Source organism: Punica granatum, chromosome 6 (genome assembly GCF_007655135.1).
Source record: "Punica granatum isolate Tunisia-2019 chromosome 6, ASM765513v2, whole genome shotgun sequence".
Taxonomy (NCBI): Eukaryota; Viridiplantae; Streptophyta; class Magnoliopsida; order Myrtales; family Lythraceae; genus Punica; species Punica granatum.
The window spans coordinates 21,562,234-21,583,110 of NC_045132.1; the positions used below are offsets into that span (position 1 = coordinate 21,562,234).

General features: G+C 40.3%; 3 protein-coding genes and 1 pseudogene across 4 annotated transcripts; 3 read left to right on the top strand and 1 right to left on the bottom strand.

The window, feature by feature from the left end:
- Positions 1 to 1,190: 1,190 nt before the first annotated feature.
- On the bottom strand, positions 1,191 to 3,130 carry LOC116212052 (cyclic dof factor 1-like). The gene is made up of 2 exons (XM_031546635.1): positions 2,661 to 3,130; positions 1,191 to 2,261 (listed from the first exon to the last, which is right to left on the bottom strand). The coding sequence occupies exons 1-2, from the start codon at positions 2,832 to 2,834 to the stop codon at positions 1,314 to 1,316; spliced, it is 1,122 nt and encodes a 373-aa protein (XP_031402495.1). The 5' UTR covers positions 2,835 to 3,130; the 3' UTR covers positions 1,191 to 1,313.
- Positions 3,131 to 14,390: 11,260 nt separating this feature from the next.
- LOC116212380 (myb family transcription factor PHL8) lies at positions 14,391 to 16,324 on the top strand. Of its 2 annotated transcripts, none has more exons than XM_031546961.1 (6): positions 14,391 to 14,805; positions 14,910 to 14,986; positions 15,062 to 15,152; positions 15,249 to 15,327; positions 15,419 to 15,488; positions 15,581 to 16,324. In XM_031546961.1, exons 1-6 carry the CDS (start codon positions 14,670 to 14,672, stop codon positions 16,172 to 16,174), a joined length of 1,047 nt encoding a protein of 348 aa, XP_031402821.1. In that variant the 5' UTR covers positions 14,391 to 14,669; the 3' UTR covers positions 16,175 to 16,324. The 2 variants fall into 2 exon arrangements, with proteins under 2 accessions (XP_031402821.1, XP_031402820.1); XM_031546960.1 differs by having other exon boundaries at positions 14,399 to 14,805; positions 15,246 to 15,327.
- A 264-nt stretch (positions 16,325 to 16,588) lies between these two features.
- Positions 16,589 to 18,681, top strand: LOC116212379 ((R)-mandelonitrile lyase-like). Its single transcript, XM_031546959.1, has 3 exons — positions 16,589 to 16,721; positions 16,827 to 17,471; positions 17,619 to 18,681. The coding sequence occupies exons 1-3, from the start codon at positions 16,631 to 16,633 to the stop codon at positions 18,467 to 18,469; spliced, it is 1,587 nt and encodes a 528-aa protein (XP_031402819.1). The 5' UTR covers positions 16,589 to 16,630; the 3' UTR covers positions 18,470 to 18,681.
- A 537-nt stretch (positions 18,682 to 19,218) lies between these two features.
- LOC116212250 lies at positions 19,219 to 20,666 on the top strand (annotated as a pseudogene).
- The last annotated feature ends 211 nt before the right edge of the window (positions 20,667 to 20,877 follow it).

The following is a 20,877-nucleotide window of genomic DNA, read 5'->3' on the forward strand; positions in this document are numbered from 1 at the left end:
AAACTTCCCTTCATCATCATCATCATCATCATCATCATCGTCGTCCGAATATCTTATCTGCTGTTACAAGAAACCCCGTGCAATTTGTATGTTTGTATTATATGTAAGTATATCTGCATATATATATATATATATATATACACACACATAGTACCATCTTCCCTACACGTTACCTCTCCGTAGCACTGTTGTTCTCCCTTGGTAAATCCTTTCTGTAGCACCGGATTCCGTGTTCTTAATTTGCTCAGCTAGTTTATGTTGGTACAATCGTCACGCTATTTTTATTTTTTTTTGGTGTAAGGATCGGGATGTAACAAGTTCCTCTCTGGAACAACTCAAGCATTAAATCTACGACGAGCCTAGCACGTTCGTGATGGCTAATAAGGTTGCGAGATTCCTAGTGAGTGCAATATAACTGATGAGCCTAATGTGTACCTCCGGGCCGGACCCATCACTGGCCTTTTTCTGGACCTCCTAGCCCAAATGCCTTTTTTGGCCTTTTTTCGGGGGGGTAATTATATGTATTCTTCACTTTCAAATGCCTTGCTAATGGATGTGGAGTTAATTTCACATGGACATAAGGATACTCTTCTATGGCGTGATTGATCAGTATATGGTTGCGAGTCCTCGAAAGCGGAATTCTTCCGCTATAGTCACATTCACGAGATTGAACAGCATCACTAATGGATGGAACAAGAATGATCCATGCATTTCAGAGTCGTTTGATCATTTCAAGCCGTGCTGTCGCATGGAATGTGTAGAGTATTCAGTGCGGGAATCGAAGAATTGGAGGAAAGATGGAAGAATTGGAGGAAAGGGAGCAAGCAAGATGAAAGAAGGCCAGAAAGGGCGAACAGAGATTGGACTAACAATTAGTCCACACGGTTGATTAGGACACTCTTCTCCCCCTCGAAACCAGTGTCCATGTCCCGTCAGTGGAGTTCCATGTTCGGGCGCAGATTACTACTTGATTTGCAATGAGAGGTTTTGAATCAGGACAGTGACATGTAATGTGTTGGTGGATGTTTGCCACAGAGCATTCGACCACAATTGGCGGAATTATGAGCTTTTAGTTTGCTTCTTTCCTTGTGTTCATTTTATTTCTTTATCGGAGACTTCCAGTTAATCGGTTTTTCCATATGTGATTGGTAGCTGGATGGAGATTGTAGTTGATAAACTTGGGAAAATCGTGGAATATCTGCGAGAATTTTGTGATATATTGCAGAACTTATAGAAAAGAAAGATTCACAGACTTAATGTACATTGCTAGCAGACACTTCGAATATCGTTCCTGACAAATTCCTAGCTTCTCTTCAGCTGCTCTCCTGGAAGTCCAGTGACCGGGACAATGCCGCTGGATTGGTTTGCAACACCAAGGACATCTTAGGAGTGTAAGCAACACCAGCGGCATTCGGTTGGAAGCCTCTGAAGGGATCTTTGCTATTCATGGAACTGAGATTTTCCGCACTTCCTTTCTTGGGATTGTTCCTGTCTTTAAATCCAGTCTCTTCTGACGATGTGCACATACTGCTCAAAGAAGAATTCGTGGTTTTTCCATCCCGCGAGTGCTTCCCTAGTGTCAATTTAGCGCAACCCCAATCTGACTCCCCCCTGTAAAATGATACCGGAAATCTCAAATGCGACACTGGAAAGGAGGGAACTTGACTTTGGAAGCCTTGATTGGACTTCTGGTCCATTATGCCTTTGGATCCCATCCTCTTCTCGGATGAGCTCAAAGTTGTGACTGAAGAAGAAACACTGGAGCAGTCATCGCCATTATTTACTCCTCGAGACTGGATGCCATTCTCGAGGCAACCTTCTGCTCTCTTCACGAGATTCGGGACAGGAAATCCCGAGCTGAAGCTGAGGATGGTGCCATAGTTCCTACAGTCGGGAATCTGTGAAGCGTCAAACATGATACTGGGACAGCACCGTGATGAGGAGGAACACTTGCTTTTGCGGCGGCCTGAGCCAACAGGGACATTCCTCATGGTCCCGCCAGCAGTCCAGTACCGCTGGCAGCCCCTGCAGAAGTGGCGGGGCTGGTTTGTGTTGTAGTTGTTGTAGTAACAGAACTTGGTGTTAGAGCTATCACACCGTGGGCATGGGATTTTCTCGTCAGGCTTTTTCAGAAGTTTTTGATCTGTTCGGGATTCATCCGTTTCATTCTCAGAATTCTTGCCCGGCATTGTCGGTGTCGGGTCTTTCAAGTCCGAGGCGCCAACTTCTAGCTGATTTTCCGCAGTTTCCCATTCTGAGGGCTGATGTATTTGGGAAAAGGTCTCAGTGCTCAGTGACATAACAGAGCTTGTTTCCGCAAAAAGCAGCAATCTACTATGAAATTAATATGTCCTTAATGAAAAAGATTGATCCCATCTCACTAAGAATATACGAACAGTATCTATCATTTCGAAGCTGAATCCATTTTTAATAGTTTTCAAATCCATTCTCGGCATCAAACAAATTTTTGAGCGGCTCGATGATACCATCGTGTTTCCCAGAGTGCCGAGATCATATTCCTATCCTTCATTTGCTAGTTCGATTCATCATGAAAAGCATGTGAAGCTATGGAAAAAATCGAATCAAATTGCCATATTGTATGTGGCCACTACAATGAAAAGCTTGCAAGAACCAATGGACAAGAAATGAAAACTCGGTACCTTATCCCCCTCGATCAGCTCTCCCTCAGGACGCTCATCCGAATCAAGAACACAGTCACGAGCAGGAGTGGAGCCCCTATCATCAGGAACCGCATTTGAGGGTAGCTTGATCGTCTTCCCAAACAGCTTTATGGCAGCAGTAGCAGGCTCCTTATTCTTTAGCACAGCCAACATGTCTCTATCCTCGTCCTCTCTGTTCCCTGTTCTCTCTCAGTCTGGCATGACTTTTATAATCGAGCAACTCGAGTTCAACGAATACTAGGAAGCAATTCGATCAACGAGAGGACCGAGATGAGTTCGATGACATCCAAATAGAAAAAGTTCGAGTTTGGGTTGGGGGGGTGGGATGCCTGGAATTGATGAAGAGGGGGATTGAGAGCCACACAATCCAAAGTGTGTAATGTCGAGTGGGACCGTATTTGGGATCATTTACTTGCTGTCCGATTCCCCCGCATTTCGCAATAAAGCAAGTTGCCTAGTGCTCTCCTTCCTTGCCTGTCCTAACTTTTCCCTTCCATGTCACCTCCTCTTTCTTTCTAACCTCGAAAGTAATTGCCACCTGCTACGACTACGATTAATCGCAGATCATCCTCCAATGGTCTGTCAATGAACCAGAAGGCACACAACAGTGGGCGAGTCGGCGTGACCAATCACATCGAAGCAGAATCTCCACTTAAAAATGAGTGATATAGTAGTTTAGAGGCATTCCAATTAAGATGACAGTTTAATACGGATTGTTGCGAGTATGTCTCGTATTTTGACTTTTCCAAGTTTTCGTCAAAGCAAGGTCTGAGCCGCATAGACAGCTATCGGGATGGACATTTCCGCCTCTTCGTTAGAAACGGAATATTTTCCCATATTTGTTTGGTCTATAAGTATATAGATGGAATTATGAATGAATCTTTCCCTCTCAACGTAGAGTTGGATTGTTTTCCGTCCAAAATTTCCTTATATAAAGTTTTTTTAGACGGAAAATTCTGTCTCAAATACTTTCATTCCAAATCTAACTAAAATTCTGTCTATATTTGAGATGGAATAAATTTCGTTTGTCCGTCCCTATAATTTAGATTTCTTGTAGTGCGTGGATAGCGGATCGTAGTATCCGAAGGTAGTCCTGGTCCACGACACAAAGCGTAGGAATGACTAACCGAGAAAGACAGAGTCTTGCTGTCGACTACATTGTCGTGCTCTGTTTTGGTGAACCCGACTGTAGCTTTGTTTTAGCCCTTTTGTTTTTGTTCAAGGGCATATATATATATATATATATATAGCCTCTTTCACTTGACATATCTAAGACCGCTTTCAAATCGAGGGGTAGGTGAGTAGAGAGAGCTCCTATATGTTGGGGCTCGGTTTCCACATTCCTCTTTAATCTATCCACTTGTACTATTCCGATTCTTATTCGTTAACGAAGATCGAATCTCTTCTTTTATCAGGAAATATTTCCTTTTTGGTTACCTTGATCGGGAAGGCTTTACCATGTAATTCAACACATCATTCTTCTCTCCCTTTTTCCTATTTCACCGTTCTCAAGTTCGATTTCTTTGTTTCCGCTGCTAACATGGATCATTAGTAAGAGAATAGAAACAACATGGATTCTCAATCAGCTTCCGTCTCAATGCATCATGACCGAGTTTCTTGCTTCTCGGACAGCGCCAGCTGTAAGAACTCAACACGTGGGCCTCAGATGCCACGTCACCAGGAACTCTGCTGGGCCCCACCTGCCAAAAGCGTGAAAAGTTCATCCGACAACATGCCAGCCGTTCGGTTGCAGGCCAGGAGAAGATGGACACGTGTCCCCATGTGGGAAAAACAGTTCTTCCTGTCACTTCTTATTGAGGAGGAACGAACGAATTAACGAACGACATAATCGATAATAAACAATTGATAATATAAAACGCTGTCCTGTTTTATATTTTCTTGTGGCTGTCGTTTGCCCAATTGAATCTAGTACATTGACACGTGTCGCCCTGATGGAAGGGATAGGCAGGGACCATATCATTTTCTCTTATCCAATGTGTCCGCTCTGATTTTTCTAAACCTACCAGCGAAAGTGAAAGCAGACATATTTGATCTTTACTACTTTTATATTAGATTATTATTAGATATATTAAATTAAATTCATCTTCATATATCTAAATATTTTATTTACCTAGCGTGATTTTTTTTTTGAATCGTGATTATGTGATAGTGTATTTCCCTTTCGTTCTTTCGAGAGACTTACGGGACTATAAAAGTTCAACCGATGAAAAATTGACCATGCGACCAAGTAAACCAACAAGGACCACTTTTTATTGTGAGTGAAATCAATTTATATATTGTTGAAAACTAAACATTCGGTAGAAAAATCTCATGTACCATAATACGATGTCTATGTTTTTCTTTTACGATAAAAAGAATTGTCAAATAGGTTAGAATAATGGAGAAATACATGCTTATGCAAATCAAGGGGAAATAAAACTTTTATGTTTTCCGAAGTGGGAGAAGCCATGTCACGATTTCTGGAATCAATTATAGTTGTTTAAATCAAAATGATGAAATAATATCAATTTTTTTCCGGTGGATTAATATCGAGCCCTTTGATGAGCCACTCGAGAGCATGCAAAGTCTACTTCTATTTTAGAATTTGAACAGATTCTACTGGTGTACATTTGGCAGACTCATGGACTCGTAAGAATTTATGAGTTAACTTTATAGCTTGATTACCATGTAGTCTGGGCTCTTTTGTACTTAGAATCAAGTCGATTAAGACTAATTAAATTATTAAAATGGTTTAATTTCGATTTTCTCCCATTTGAGTAAGAAATTTTGGTCAGAACTTTACAAAAAAAGAAGAGGAAAGCACTAACGACAGAGTTGAATTCAATCTGCATTGTCAAAGTACGTATGATAATGCATCTTTAGAACAATGAAATGGAAAAAAATAGAGAGGAGCAATAAAGAGGGAGACGAATTCCCAATTGCTTCTTCTATAGTGGCCATACATATTATAAACTTAGTGCTGGCAGAACAAGTGGTTCCGCCCTTTCAAGATGAGATATTTTTTTGATAAATAAGATAGGGGTTATATTAATGCATAAAAGGTACATCGAGGTTTGGATAACCTTCAAACATACAAAAGGAAGGAAAATTTGACTTATAAGCGAAGCAAATTTCCCCCGACCCCCGGACTTACTTATCAATTTATTTTTAAAATGTACTGCCTGAGCATTTTCCAGGGCGAATTCTAATTTTTCAAAGTAAAATATTTTCAAAACTAACAAAAAAATCAAAATCAAAATCAAAAGAAAAGGAACAAATGGAAGGATACTTACAAGCAGATTCGAACCGATCTTCTCACATCAACATATATAAGACAGATCAGAGCCGAGTTTTGGATAGTCGAACCGGGTAGAAGAGAGAAATATGTAGCAAATGGACGTGGAACTAGCGGACTGATTCCGGCCCTATGCATTTCATTCAAGTTGACTGGCTACCAAAGTGTGTCGGATCGATGTGACATCCAAAATTTCAGGGCGAACTTATAAAAAGAATATGAGTGGAGCTCATGATATCAGTTGTTGGGCCGAATCCTTACTTGTGGACTGATCCAACAACGGCCTTTTCTTGTTTTCTGTTGTGTTGAGTCGATGAGGTTGTCTTCCATTCCAGTTTTTGCTTTGTTTTCTCATCATTACATGCACACATATTGTAAAATATTCATTAGGCCTATAAGCGATTAGATCCATCTATAACTCAAACGCTCGAGGTAATAAGTTGTAGTACCAAATCACTTATAAATCTGTTGAATTCTCTTTAGTTTTTCAGTGTGTGGGACAATATATCTTTAACACCCGCCTTCACGTGATAACATGTGGCTTTGATACTTCACCTACACGTGTCACGTGAACTTGAATACCCACCCTCAAGAACTAACTACGAGTCGGGACTAGATTTCCGTGCTCGAGATTTAACCACGAGATGAACTTCTTCTTACACCTCGAGTGAGAGGAGGGAGGATAATTGATAATGAGGCCACATTTGGACCATACTAAGATGGGACGCAATTTGGTTGCCTCGAAATTAGACTTGAAATTGTGTGAGCCCACACGTACGTGCGAAAGCGTAACCAGAAATAACCATTGCCCTCCAAAAGAAGGAAGTTTCCATCCATTTTTACTCGGCAGGCATCATTACAAATTATATCGCTTACAGAGAAATAGAGTGTAATGCAGTGACTAATACTTTCACCTGATAACCTAGAGGTTTCAGGTTCGATTCTCATCAGTGGGACTATCTATACTCTTTTATTTAGATTTCCTTTTCATTTACTTGTACTAGGCAATAAATCTCCTATTGTAATCGAAAAAAAAATATATCGCTTACATCATTCGTGCTCTTTGCTTGTACACGTTGAAGAATATTTTAAGTTTCTTGACTTAAAGTTGTTTGTACTCTGATGTGAAACTCTATCTAATATCGATTTTTTTTTTCGTTTGAAATTCAGATTGGACGTAACAGTAATTACGCTAATGATAATTAGGAACAGTTCGAACCTTATGTTGTGACAGCCTGACAGGTATTGCGCAAGTGCTTCCATGCCATGTGCATTATGTGCGTGCCAATAACGGACAGATAAAACCAAACATTGTGCTAAAAATTATTTTAAAAGTTTATTTGTTAGCTCAGACTCTACCGTACTTGTAATTAGGAAATAACCCAGTCGTCGTATAAATATTTTCGTTTTTACTGCCCAAAAGTGAGGAATCTTCTCAAAAGTATTCTCCGGTACAAGTACATGATCTTTTTCTTCTCATTGATCAAATATTCCGTATCCGAACAAGTTTTGAGAAACCAAGAGGAGGGATAGAAGGATGATTATTATGCCTAAATCCAAAAGAAAAGTGATTCTTCACGAATTAAACGAGAAAAATTTCGGTTTAAACATAACAATTTCGAAAGAGAATACTTTTTCTTTAAATCCTTCCTCCCTGATCCCTCGGTTCGAATTATAGACATCGAGCTATGATCAAAGATGACGATCGTTTTCATGTATGCATTCCAACAGAGAATTGTGTGTTTGAACAGCAATCTTGGAATAAAATGCTTTTTTCTCCTTGGTTGAGTCATGTCATCACATCCCACCCAAAGAGATAACAGCTATATATAACAAGAGGAATCTAATGTTGGACTATATATACATTCACTGTCTTTACATGATAAGCAAATTGACATTGAGGGGGTTTTCTGTAAGATAATTGGAAGGGGGAATGCATGCATAATTCTATTTTGTCCCCATGTATCAAAGCTGTATGTATATGAATGTGTGGGGCCTTTGCAAAGCCATCATGCATGTGTTCTTCCTTTTTACATGGTTCCTCGACATTAGACATGACCCGTTAGGGTAAGTTTTACATGCACAATTGGACAGTGTTTACGTACATTTCGAATAATTGCATCATCGCCCTATCTTCACATGTCTTAGACAGAAAATTCCATCATTCCTTTGCAGAGATACTAGTAAACAAATGAAATAAAATACGCACGAGATCAAGCAACCGAATTTGATAAGGGGCCTTGTGAAGGAGCATATTGCTTTGCAACTTGTTTTTAGATGCATAACATGCAACTTGATCCACCTGGTAGTGGTCTAGTGGTCAACAAGTTTACTCCCATGTAATTTGGTAATTTCAAGGTCGAAAATTCAAATCCTTTCTAGTGCATTTGTCGAAAACATTTCCTAGTTGTGTGCTTTTTGGCTTGGGCTTGAGGATATCATTCATTCATTCAAGTTGCATCAAGGTTTGATGCAAATTGAGGTGTTAGAACCGTAGTAACATCTCTAGAGAAAGTTAAAAATTAATGATTTAACTAACTAATAAGTAGACAATTGTTCGTGTTGGCACTGGCCCTTCTTGGCTAGAAGGTCCGGACATCCAATTAGCCATTCGAAACGTGTGGGTGGCCTTAAATTCCATGAACCGGCTGCTCAGCATCCTGCAATCATCGGTAAGAGGTTTCAATGACAAATTAGTCGACCCCTTTCCCCAAGTCCAGTCCATCAGCAGCACAGAATCAAATTCTACATGAATCTCATCAATTTCCAGCTCTAGCATGAATCTCATCAATTTCCAGCTCCAGCACTAATAGCAGCCCTTGTCGCAGGGCAGATACCTCAGCCACAGCACTCGTCGTAATACCCAAATTCTTGAGAATTCCTCTAATCCGGCTAAATTAAGTATGTGAAATGTGAAGAACTTTCTAGCTATCAGTCAAAACCACCATAAGTAATATATGTTGTAATAAACGACCTATTGTTGTACCTTATATACTGCTTCCAAGAATGTGTCCCTAGTATATTGTGTTCCATATTGGAAAATCAAAAGACAAAATTCTGCATATAAAAAAGATGTTTCGATTCACTATTCTATTTATTTGAGTTTTTAGTTGGAGATGAATCTAATCTCTTGTAGGTCAAATGAAAATTTTACACGAAATTGACGTTTATCGCTGGAGGCTCCCTGCGGTCATCTTTTTTTTATCCTAATCTAGGGATTGCATCTTATTATTAGTCTTCAAAATAGATTTCTTCCATTCCATCACCTCTTGTATAACTACCATAAGCATCTATAACAGTCAAAAAAACAAATTTTCCATCTTAATGTTTGTCGAATTAAAATAACACAAAGTGACATAATGCTTGCGTAATGATCAAGTGGGTTGGCGCAAGATCAACAAGTTTCCAACTTTAAAAAGCAATAAAATCTCAAATCATCTTTTATTTTCCCTTGATCTTTTTTTTTTTTCGGTTGGGATGGTGACTGCAGGTCCTTTTTGTTCCTCTTTTTTTCCTGATTCCTGAGGCCATATTCTTCTCTCAGCTTCTTTCCATTCCATATGCTTTTGGTCCTTTGGATTTGTGAGATCTACTTATACTACTACAGCATTGGGTCCCCCTTTTGAGAATAATAATTGATTGAGCTAAGGCACCTTTAATTTCTTTTCTATTATATGACTTTTAGTTCACTATACCTTCTCCCCCCTCCAATACTGACTTATATTATAAAAAAAGAAAGTTTTTGTTTAAGAAAAAGGAAAAAAAAAAAGAAATATTAGGAGGGAGAGGTGGGTCCCCTTGGCATCATCCTAGAATCTACTTTACCCCTTGTGGAATATATTAAAGCAAAGGGAGAAGGAACCTTCATGTACAGCACCACCAGTTTAAAGAGATTGACACAAATAAATGTTCTCCTCCTCTTCAATAAGAAATTTTTTTAGCTTGTGTTGCTTAATTAGAGCAAATACTTTCACTAATACCGAAGTATATAGACGAAGATATTGATGAATTACTCCACAACAGACGATCTAGTCACGAGTTTATGTTGGATTATACGAAAGGGAGGAGAATCTTGCATGACCTATGATGCTCTAATCTTTTCTTTGTCTAATGCGCCACTGGTATATTTATCGGTAGCGTGTAATCTTTATTCATTTCTACTTTCTAGTTTTTCGAACTTATTCTGGCCACAGAACCATCTTGTTGCAAGGAAACTTGTCAATCTTGAAAAGAAAAAGAAAGAATAGGAGAGAAAAAGGAAATTCCTTTCTTTCAAGTGTGGAACACGACACATTATTTGCCACTATAACATGCATGATATTGCTCAGGAAGAGCTCCTGATCTCTTCTTGATTCTGATATATCGGACTAGTTTGCATCGTGGGTCCTAAAGTACGACCTTTGAAATGTGCTTGCTCCAAATGATAGAATAACAGACACCTTATCCAATTACATATCAGATATCGTGGCACAATATTAGTTATATGAGAAAATCTTCATTTACATATTGAATCCAGTGAACACAATCCGCTCGTCTTGTCAGTCCATTCTATATCTTGGTCATAACCCTTGTAATTTCTGCCAGCAAATAAAGATTTTGTGAGCTAAAATGATCCCTATATTGTTGCAGTATGACTATATATCAAACACCATGATTGGTTTCATCTTGATGAAGTTTCTTACAAAATGGTGACAACAATTCTTCAAATTCTGCTTCGAAATTATGTGAGTTTTTTCATGGTGTTAAGTGCATATATGCGCCATCAACATTCATTATCGACTCATGTACTGTCTTGAAGTATATATGTATTCCTAAAAAAAAAAAGGACTACCCGGACAGCAACAGATATGTCGCAGGACAGGCCAGAAAAGCCTAATGATAATGCGTGCGAAATCTCCGGTTCCATCTGATGCATATAATATTTTAGCTTCACACGACCTCCCTAGCTACTATTTTATCCTTATGATCAGTCCAACATGCCCTAAGTAAGTTCGTACTAAATTTCACGGGTCAACAGAGACTGCACCTTTCTATTGATCAAAGGCACAACTCAAAAAGACATAAGAACCTCTCTCTCAGACCACGCCCCATGCATGTGCATGTCTTTCATGATGCATATATGTTCCACTATTTAATTAATTCAATGGGTTATTACTGTTGTTGATATCTTTGCCCTTTAATTATAATTCATAGTTTTGCTTTTCTTTACTTTAAATTGATTAATTAATTAGTCTTTGGCATCTAATAATATGTGTGTGCACCCTTCCAAATCTAATCCTTGGAGAACACACACTTGTTGATATACTAATATATTCAGCAGACCAAGTGAATGTATGGCACTGAGATGGCAGCGCTTTGGCAATACAATCATTAGATTTCGATGCCAACCCGAGGAAGGAAAATAAATAAAGCAAGAAACTGAACCGCAGCCCGAGGTAATAGTATCGAACGAAGAAGATCGCTGAACCTTTTCGCGATTTGATGTTCGGCATTGATATAGCCACCTCCACCCCGATAGCTTTCTTTTCCTTGTGTCCTTCTCCGTCTTCTTTCTTTGCCTTTTCTTTTTCTTTCATGGGTGAATTTTCTTCTTCTTTCTTCATAAACTTGGGGGGCACTTGAATATGGAATACAGGCTTTAAAGCAAAACAACATATTATCCTTTGGAATATGTTTCTTTTATGCGTGTTGCGGGGGGGTAGGGGTCTTTTATGAAGTGTAAGTGTGGGTGTGTTTTGTTGATTGATTGCTTTCATACTCAAGGAAAAGTGGAAAGTCATATAATTTATGGATGTGGACCTTTTTGTCATTTCCCCTTAGCGTTCCCACTTTTCTTTTTGTTTTTTCTTTTTTTTTTTGGGTTTTCCCTTGCGATCATGTATTTCTAATCAATCATTTGAGTAGACATGGCAATGTAGATCATAGATTTCTTAATCACACACATGTCCAGAAAAATTGGCTGTTTGGACACTTCCACAAATATAATATTGCGAGACTTCAAATTTGATTTGGTTTGCTGAAAACAAGACAACCTTGTGATCAACCTGGAAAAGTATAAGAAAAATAGCATAACAAGCAACTTATAGTGACCATAATGACCGGTTATGCGATGAATGAACAATGTTGAAAGCGAAGCTAGTCAAAATTTTTCGTTATGATTTTAAACCGACTCACCAAGGATTTGCTTTCACTTCGTACATATGTCACAGGAAATCTGGGATGTAGTTTCATCAGTTATATGTGCTCTACACAACTCCATCTATTGATTCGGGATAAAAGAATATCGGAAAAAGGACACAAAATAAGTGGCATACAACCTGGTTTATGATTTTCATATTATTCCTGTAAGTTAGAAAAAGAAGAAGAATCCATGGACGGCAGATACGGAATAATTCTTAGGTGACCATTGCAAGTGATTCCTCTAGGTTTTATGGTACGGGTGTGAAGTCTCCACACGGCCATGGTGTGAGTCGAAATTGTGACAAGAAATAGACTGGTGATGTTGCCAATGTTTGGTACAGAAGAGTAGCATGTGTCTTCGTTTTTAAATAATGAAGAGCAAATAAGGAAGAAAGCGGCAATCGCCTTCGACCTAAAATCAATAGATACTGAGTTTCATTTTCATTGATGAGACTTTTTGTACTCTTTTATTTTCCATTAATTTCTAATCCCTTATTGAATCCATCGGCTTCCATTTGTAACTGAAAAAATAGAAAAATTCAAGACCGAATTGAAAGAAAATACAATAAATATGCCCTCATTGACAGCCTGTAGTTTTTTATAAAAGAAGAAGGAGAACCTAAGGTCAGATTCCTCTATTTCTGGGTATTTTTGGTTTCTTTTTCCAAAGGGAAGAAAAATACATGAAAATGATAAAAGATGAGAAAGAAGATAAAAAGGTAAATTCAATTTCGATAAGATAAATTGGAGTTTGATTCGTTTGTTTCCTGAATGTATTTTTCTTTGTTAGAAATATATGACAAAGAAATGTGAAGGGATTGATCCTTTGATTCCTTCCCTCCTACAAACAACAAATAGAATCTGACAATAGCACCGCACAGCCCCTTCCCTCAAAGAATATATGGAATTCACAAAAAGAAATAAGGACAAGAAAAACCCAGAGAGAATGAAAATCCACAGCCTTGCTATCAAACTCTATACTCAGACTATTATAACGATGATCGTCATCAGAGGGTGAATAATTCCTATGAGCAGAAAAATTCCTAACAAAGGATTCATAATAAAGAAAATCATGAATACACAAGAATGAAAGCCCTTGTGAATTAATGTAGTGAATGGTTTGAGTATTATGACTTCAATCTTGTGACAGTTAGGCAAACTAAGTCCCCTGTTTGGGCGCCTATATATGATAGTGATTGGATGACTTGAAGCCGTTCCCAATTCCACATCAATGTGTAAGAGGAAGATTTAGGATTCAAATATAAGGTCTAATGACCACATTACCAGTTAACACTTTTGAGCTCGTGGATAGCATCCAACATAGCCTATTCGGGCCATGGTCAACTAACACTTTGGGTCGACTATGATATCATATGTCATGACACGGGACAATCACTCTAGATCTTCCCCTTTATACAGTCGATGTGGAACTACAAGGCAATGATAATAATACGTGTTCGTTATCTGGAAGAACAACAAAGGCCATAGTGACAGAACTCTACTCTCGACAATAATGTTTGTATTGGCATGAGAATTGTCCAGAAGTATTGCACGGCATTGCTATGCCTAGGAGAAAACTTGTGCGTCCTAAAACCTTACTGTGAAAGCAAATTGGTTCTAACATGCTGGGACTCCACACTTCTTGAAGTCATTATCAGCTAGATGAAATATTACTTGAAGGAATTCCCTGCAGCAAAGGTAAATACAAAATACCCGACCATCGAAGCTTCGATTGTGTACTTCCTAACAAATGCCAAGAAAGAAAACAAAGTTTTTCTACAAGGTACAGGTTTCCTAATACTTCTCATCTCATATATGAATACGAGGTTATGTTAATAAACCATTTAGATTGGGGTCATCACTATCTCAATCTCATGGAGTGGTTGTGGGCCAATCCTAATTCATTAGGGAATCCATAGAGAAAGAGAGAGAAGAGAACAGCCAACAAAAAAAACAAACCCTACACTTTCTTTTCTTTTTCTCTCCTTTTGAGAGACCCCCCAATTTCAAGTGTGTTGCTTTCTCTGTTTTTCCTCTGCATCACAGAGATTCTCTCCTTCCCTCCCACCCCCCCTTTCAAGTCAAAGAAGCAAAAACAATTCAACCCAAAAAAAAAAAAAAAGAAGGAAAGGGAAAAGGAAAAACAAAGTTGGTAATGGTATGAAATGAGAGATAGATAGATAGGGGAGAGAAAAGCAAAGAGAAGAAAAGCCATAGCTCATGGAATATATTCCCTCCCTCAACATTACCCCACTCATGTTTCCTGATATGGAGTGTATGTATGTATGTGTTGGTGACATAGAAAGAGAGAGAGAACATAGTACTTCAATCAATTGCCCTTCCTTAACCGTTCTTCCTATGATCCCCCCCCCCAAAAATTATAAATTCAAGCAATAGCTTCCCACTTGGTACAGCAAACCTAACGGAAAAGGGTCAAAGCTGATCTTCCTCATTTTTATGTTCCAGTCCCCTGTTGTTCCCACAACTGTGGTGTCATCAGTCAGAGACCAGGAATGGGCCTGCAGAAAATGCAAAATCACCAGAGCATGAACTTGGTCCTGTCCACTGATGCAAAGCCGAGGCTTAAGTGGACTCCCGAGCTACACCAGAGATTCGTTGAAGCAGTCTGCCACTTGGGCGGCGCAGACAGTTGAGTCGCTACATAACCTTACACACCCCATCTCATGCCGGGAAAAACACGAGAAATGGATGCTGATCTTATATGTTATTTCGTGTGATTGTGTATTGGGCAGAGGCGACACCGAAGAGCTTGATGAGAGTGATGGGCATTCCCGGGCTGACTCTGTACCACCTGAAGAGCCATTTGCAGGTAAGGATTCAATTTACAACTAGGACACTTACATTTCTCGAAGAGGACATGTACCGATGAATTTCTTGTCTACAGAAATATAGGCTTGGGAAGAGCCAACAGTCAGTGGAATCGTGCGCCGAGGATAGCAGCAACAATACCAACAAGAAGAAGCAAGAAGTCGAAGGTTTGATTATATCTTGGCAAATACGAATGGTCTTTCATTCTCTTGTTTTTCTCATATCATATTGATCCCGTTGCTTTGATCACTTTATTGTAGAAGATAAAGAAATTCAAAGCAGAGATGAGCATTTCGCCCTGGAAGTGAGAGATACAGAAGCGCAAGCCAATCCGATAAATCAGTAATTACTTAGCATACTCAATGTCTTTTCTGTGATAAATTTCTGATTGAAGACGGTGCTAAAAGTGTCCTCTTATAATTGTGTTCATCAGAAACCTGCAGATAGCTCAGGCTCTTCAACTGCAAATGGAAGTGCAGAGGAAACTCCACGAGCAGATCGAGGTAGAGTTAGAATACGCAAATTGAATGAAAACAGCAAAAGCATTTCGACTTTCTTGCAATCCTAGTTGATCTCAAATTTGTTGATTCTTCAGGTGCAGAAACATCTGCAGCTTCGAATAGAAGCTCAAGGGAAGTACTTGCATTCAGTTCTAAAGAAAGCTCAGGAGACACTAGCTGGGTACTGCTCTTCTTCCCCTGTCAGTGTAGAGCTTGCAAAAGCCGAGCTTTCCCAGTTACTGTCCTTGGTTAATTCCGGGCCCACGAGCTCTTCCCTCTCCGAGTTGACTGAGCTGGGTGGTCCCGAGCTAAGCGATGTAGTGAACCGACAGTTGAAAGGAATGTGTTCTGTAGAGAGCTCATTGACTTCTTCCGAAAGCTCTGGGAGGAAAGAAGAAGATAAGCAGCCAAAGATTGAGAACCGCGTCACTCAAGAGCAAAGTTTTACGGATTCCATCGAGCTCTCTTTGATGAACATTCATCCCAGTGAAGTGCCCCGCATTAATAACTCGAGGAAGAGAAACTGCAGCATGATCCCCCATGAGAATGACAGTTCTAAGCTAAGAAAGTATGAAATGCCAGAGAGGCTTGATTTGAACAGGCAGTATCAGAACGAGCTTGATTTGGATCCAAAAGCAATAGACTTGAACTGCCAGGGAACAGAACATTGCTCCAGTGGACAATTTTAATGCTATGGGAATCTTATATACAGGAAAACATACTTAGTTTGTTATGTTAGAGATAATGTTTGTTTATAGATTATGTAAATTTGTATGTTCATGGACCCAGAAGGCGAAAATGGGAATGAAAAAGAAGTGGTAAAGTACATTATAACGGAAGTCGATCTATTATTGTGTGGATATAGAGTGTGCCGATCCTTTTTGACTCTGTGATTAGAGAATTCGGAAACTTGCAATTGCAGTATAATCATTGACCCACAATGACAAAGAATTTGGGATGAATCATTTGTCAAGACCATGCGTTTGGTAAATTATATGAAGTAAAGGAAAGTGCTACTCAATTAGTACCGGTAAGCACTCGAAACCAAGTAATGATACAGAAACAACCAGTAGAGATAATAAAATCGATGCCATTCCCTTCGATGTTGTCTCCTCGTAATACCGGAGCTGGGAAAGGTAGCCAACATGACTGCTCCACATAAAATTGTGCGTCTCTTCATTTTGTTTGTCTTCTTGGTCCACGGTTCGTCATCTTTTCTTTTCTCGCCGCCTCAAAGTAAGTATATCTCCTCCTATTCAATATGATTAATCGCATTGTGTTGTCAGAAATGCGACTTGAATGGAAAGACATGAAAGAATGAAAATCTTCCTCCTGTATCAGGAAAAAATCTCCCACACATGACTTCTGATGTAGAGGAAGTCTCAGGGAAGTCGTTCGATTACATTATTGTCGGGGGAGGCACTGCAGGCTGTCCACTAGCTGCAACTCTCTCTGAGAAATTCTCTGTTCTGTTGGTTGAACGGGGTGGGTCTCCTTTCGAGAACCCTTTGGTAATGGAGAAGAAATACTACGGCTACTCACTTTTTGAAACCGACGAGTTCTCATCGGTCGCACAGAGCTTTGTTTCGGTAGATGGGGTCAGAAACCTCAGAGGGCGGGTCCTTGGAGGATCGTCAGCTATCAATGGAGGCTTTTATAGCAGAGCGAGCAAGGAGTTTGTTAAAAAAGCTGGATGGAATGAAGAGATGGTGGCAAAAGCTTATGAGTGGGTGGAATCGAGAGTCGTCTTCCCGCCCATGCTTACTCCATGGCAGTTTACAGCTGAGTTTGGGCTACTCGAGGCAGGAATTCTGCCCTACAATGGATATACCCTGGAACATGTTGAGGGGACAAAGATTGGAGGGACAGTTTTCGATCAGCTTGGGACACGACACACCTCGGCAGACCTTCTACAGGGAGGGAATCCTGAGAATATCATAGTCTTACTGAATGCAACCGTAAAGAACATCATATTTCACAACAATAGTATGCGATCGTTTCTATCTATTTCTTTTGTTTTTCATTAGAAAGTGTCATATTTCCATTTTCTTGTTCCCAAAAACAAAGTAATGACCTAATGCATGCCGAGCTGACGAGAAGGAACTGAGACAAGATTTCCACATTCCGTTGCAGGTGATAAAAATGAGACCTGCGCAAGTGGAATCTCATTCATTAGAAGTGATGGAACCGCAGATGAAACCTTCGAAGCTGTCCTTAGTGGGGCAAATGATTCAAGTTCTCCATTGGGCGATGTTATCTTAGCTGCAGGGGCAATGGGGAGTCCAGCAATCCTATTGCTAAGTGGGGTCGGCCCTCCTAAGCATCTCAAGAAGTTCGACATTCCCATAGTAGTTGCCCTAAAAGATGTTGGGCGGCAATTGAAGGATAACCCCTGCATCTCCCTAATGGCTGATTCTCGGCCACTGAATCGCCCAGCTGACCCTCCCCAAGTTGCGGGAATAGCCAAGGATCTCAAGTTCATCATCGAGGCGGGAGTCCTTCCCATAAGCGCTAACTCCACACTCGTTCCAGTAGCAGCCAAACTCGCATTCCCGAAATCGAAGGGCAGGCTAAAGTTGAACAGCATGGACCCGAGGGAGAACCCTACTGTGAAGTTCAACTACCTCAGCAAGGAAGAGGACCTCAAGCAGTGTGTGGAGATGGTAGAAATGCTCCAACGGGTCGTGAGCTCTCAGGCAGTCACAGTCTTCCTAGGGGCTGAACACAAAAAGGATGTTCTGGTGGGCTCGGAGGACCTTCCAGGATTATGCCAGAAGAATGTGAGGACATTCTACCACTATCATGGTGGGTGCTCCGTCGGGTCAGTCGTAGACAGCGATTACAGAGTGTATGGAGTAAAGGGATTGCGGGTCGTTGATGGCTCCACTTTCCTGGAGTCGCCAGGGACGAACCCGATGGCCACTCTCATGATGCTTGGGAGGTATCAAGGCATGAAAATTCTGCAGGAAAGGGATTCCACATAACAATTTCAGGGTTCCTTGGTTTATCTCTTTTCAGTAGTTGCTGGAATTTAACCGTTTTATATAAGCTCAGGAAGACATGTATGTGATAACTGATTTTCGATGTTACCCCGTGATTCCAATCTGCTGTTCATGTCCTGAACCAAATCCTTTTAGCTCTCTAGTACATAGTTCTAATCGAATTATCAGTTACTCAGATGGAAATGAAAAAGTATAGCTTTTAATAGTCAATCTCCTAAAAGCTTCAAATTTTGCAATACTAGATCCCGAAAAAAAAAAGGTTTATTGCACTATATAGCCTAATGTTGCGTAGTTGACAGATATTCTTAGATCTATCACAACGTAATTTTTTTACCTAAGGTATCCCAATGTTGCTAGTTTTGTTTCACCAACTATCTCCTGGGGTTAGATAGTGACATCAAATTAGCAACGTTGGAATGCCTTAGGCAAAAAATCAACGTTGGGATAGATCTAAGAATATCTATCAACGTTAGGCTATATGATGCAATATACCAAGAAAAAAAAGAACGAAGAAAAAGAATAAAAATTGCCATGGAAATTGAACCCTGGAGCTAGCTCTCTACTTCATGATCTGGTCTTGAACTTGAATCTGCACTGAAAGATGAATCATTCTGATACTCATTCGATTCATCAGTCTCTTGGCTCCCAAAATTGAAAGAGAGCTGAAACGAATTTCACTCTCGACCCCTCCCCCCTATTCCGTCTTCTTCTCTGCTTCATTGTCGACAGGCATGCTGAACCTGCGGACAGGCAGGCCGATCCATTTGAAAAACCAGTCAAAATTACCTCCAAAAATTAATGAAGGTGAGGAGGACCTTCCAGGCCTTTGCAGGAAGAATGTGTGGACTTTCCACTGTAAGATTAATTTTAAGTATATTAATAATATATTACGCAGCGGAATAAATTGAAATCCAACCATTGCTTGATGATTTTGATGATTTTACGTGTCGCAAGGGACCTGAAAAAGAAACGGCACCGAGGGTGTCTCTAGCTCCTAACCTTTCTTTAGGGACCTGAAACCTTCGAAGCTTTCCTTAATGGGGCAAATGATTCAAGTTCTCCATTGGGCGGCGTTATCTTAGCTGCAGGGGCAATAGGAAGTCCAGCAGTCCTATTGCTAAGTGGTGTCGGCCCTCCTAAACATCTCAAGAAGTTCGACATTCCCATAGTAGTTGCCCTGAAAGATGTTGGGCGGCAAATGAAGGATGACCCCTGCATCTCCCTAATGGCTGACTCTCGGCCACTGAATTGCCCAGCCGACACTCCCCAAGTTGCGGGAATATCCGAGGATCTCAAGTTTATCATTGAGGCGGGAGTCCTTCCCATAAGCGCCAACTCCGCACTCTTTCCAGTAGCAGCCAAACTCGCATACCCGGAATCGAAGGGCAGGCTAAAGTTGAACAGCGTGGACCTGAGGGAGAACCCTACTGTGAAGTTCAACTACCTCAGCAAGGAAGAGGACCTCAAGCAGTGTGTGGAGATGGGAGAACTGCTCCAACGGGTCGTGAACTCTCAGGCGGTCACAGCCTTCTTTGGGGCTGAACACAAAAAGGATGTTCTGGTGGGCTCGGAGGACCTTCCAGGCTTATGCAAGAAGAATGTGAGGACATTCTACCACTATCATGATGGGTGCTCCGTTGGGTCAGTCATAGACAGCGATTACAGAGTGTATAGACTATGGAGTAAACGGATTGCGGGTCGTTGACGGCTCCACTTTCCTGGAGTCACCAGGGACGAACCCGATGGCCACTCTCATGATGCTTGGGAGGTATCAGGGCATGAAAATTCTGCAGGAAAGGGACTCCGCATAACAATTTCAGGGTTCCTTAGTTTATCTCTTTTCAGTACTTGCTGGAATTAACTGTTTTATATAAGCTCAGGATATGTTATAATTGATTTTCGATGTTACCCTTAGATTCCAATCTGCTGTTCTTGTCTCGAACCAAATCCTTTTAGCTCTCTAGTACAAAGTTCTAATCGAATTATCAGTTACTCAGATGGAAATGAAAAAAGCATAGCTTTTAATAGTCAATCTCCTAAAAGCTTCAAATTTTGCAACACTAGAGGCGAAAAAAAAAAAAAAGGGAACGAAGAAAAAGAATAAAAATCTAAAAATTGCCATGGAAATTGAACACTGGAGCTAGATCTCTACTTCATGATCCGGTCTTGAACTTGAATCTGCACTGCGGCGATTGAATCATTCCGATACTCATTCGATTCATCAGTCTCTTGGCTCCCAAAATTGAAAAAGAGCTGATACAAATTTCACTCTTGACCCCTCTCTCCTCTTCTCTTCTTCTCTGCTTCGTTTTCGGCAGGCATGCTGAACCTGCAGACAGCCAGGCTGATCCATTTGAAAAACCAGTCAAAATTACTTCCAAAAATTAATG

Excerpts from the sequence above, each read along its gene's own strand:
- LOC116212379 (XM_031546959.1), top strand. The coding sequence starts at position 16,631 with ATGACTGCTCCACATAAAATTGTGCGTCTCTTCATTTTGTTTGTCTTC. Across the intron at positions 16,722-16,826 it reads TCTTTTCTCGCCGCCTCAAA|GAAAAAATCTCCCACACATG; the intron begins GTAAGTATATCT and ends CTCCTGTATCAG. Across the intron at positions 17,472-17,618 it reads CATCATATTTCACAACAATA|GTGATAAAAATGAGACCTGC; the intron begins GTATGCGATCGT and ends ATTCCGTTGCAG.
- LOC116212380 (XM_031546960.1), top strand. The coding sequence starts at position 14,670 with ATGGGCCTGCAGAAAATGCAAAATCACCAGAGCATGAACTTGGTCCTG. Across the intron at positions 14,987-15,061 it reads ACCTGAAGAGCCATTTGCAG|AAATATAGGCTTGGGAAGAG; the intron begins GTAAGGATTCAA and ends TCTTGTCTACAG. Across the intron at positions 15,489-15,580 it reads AACTCCACGAGCAGATCGAG|GTGCAGAAACATCTGCAGCT; the intron begins GTAGAGTTAGAA and ends TTGATTCTTCAG.
- LOC116212052 (XM_031546635.1), bottom strand. The coding sequence starts at position 2,834 with ATGTTGGCTGTGCTAAAGAATAAGGAGCCTGCTACTGCTGCCATAAAG. Across the intron at positions 2,262-2,660 it reads AGCTGATCGAGGGGGATAAG|CCCTCAGAATGGGAAACTGC; the intron begins GTACCGAGTTTT and ends CAAATACATCAG.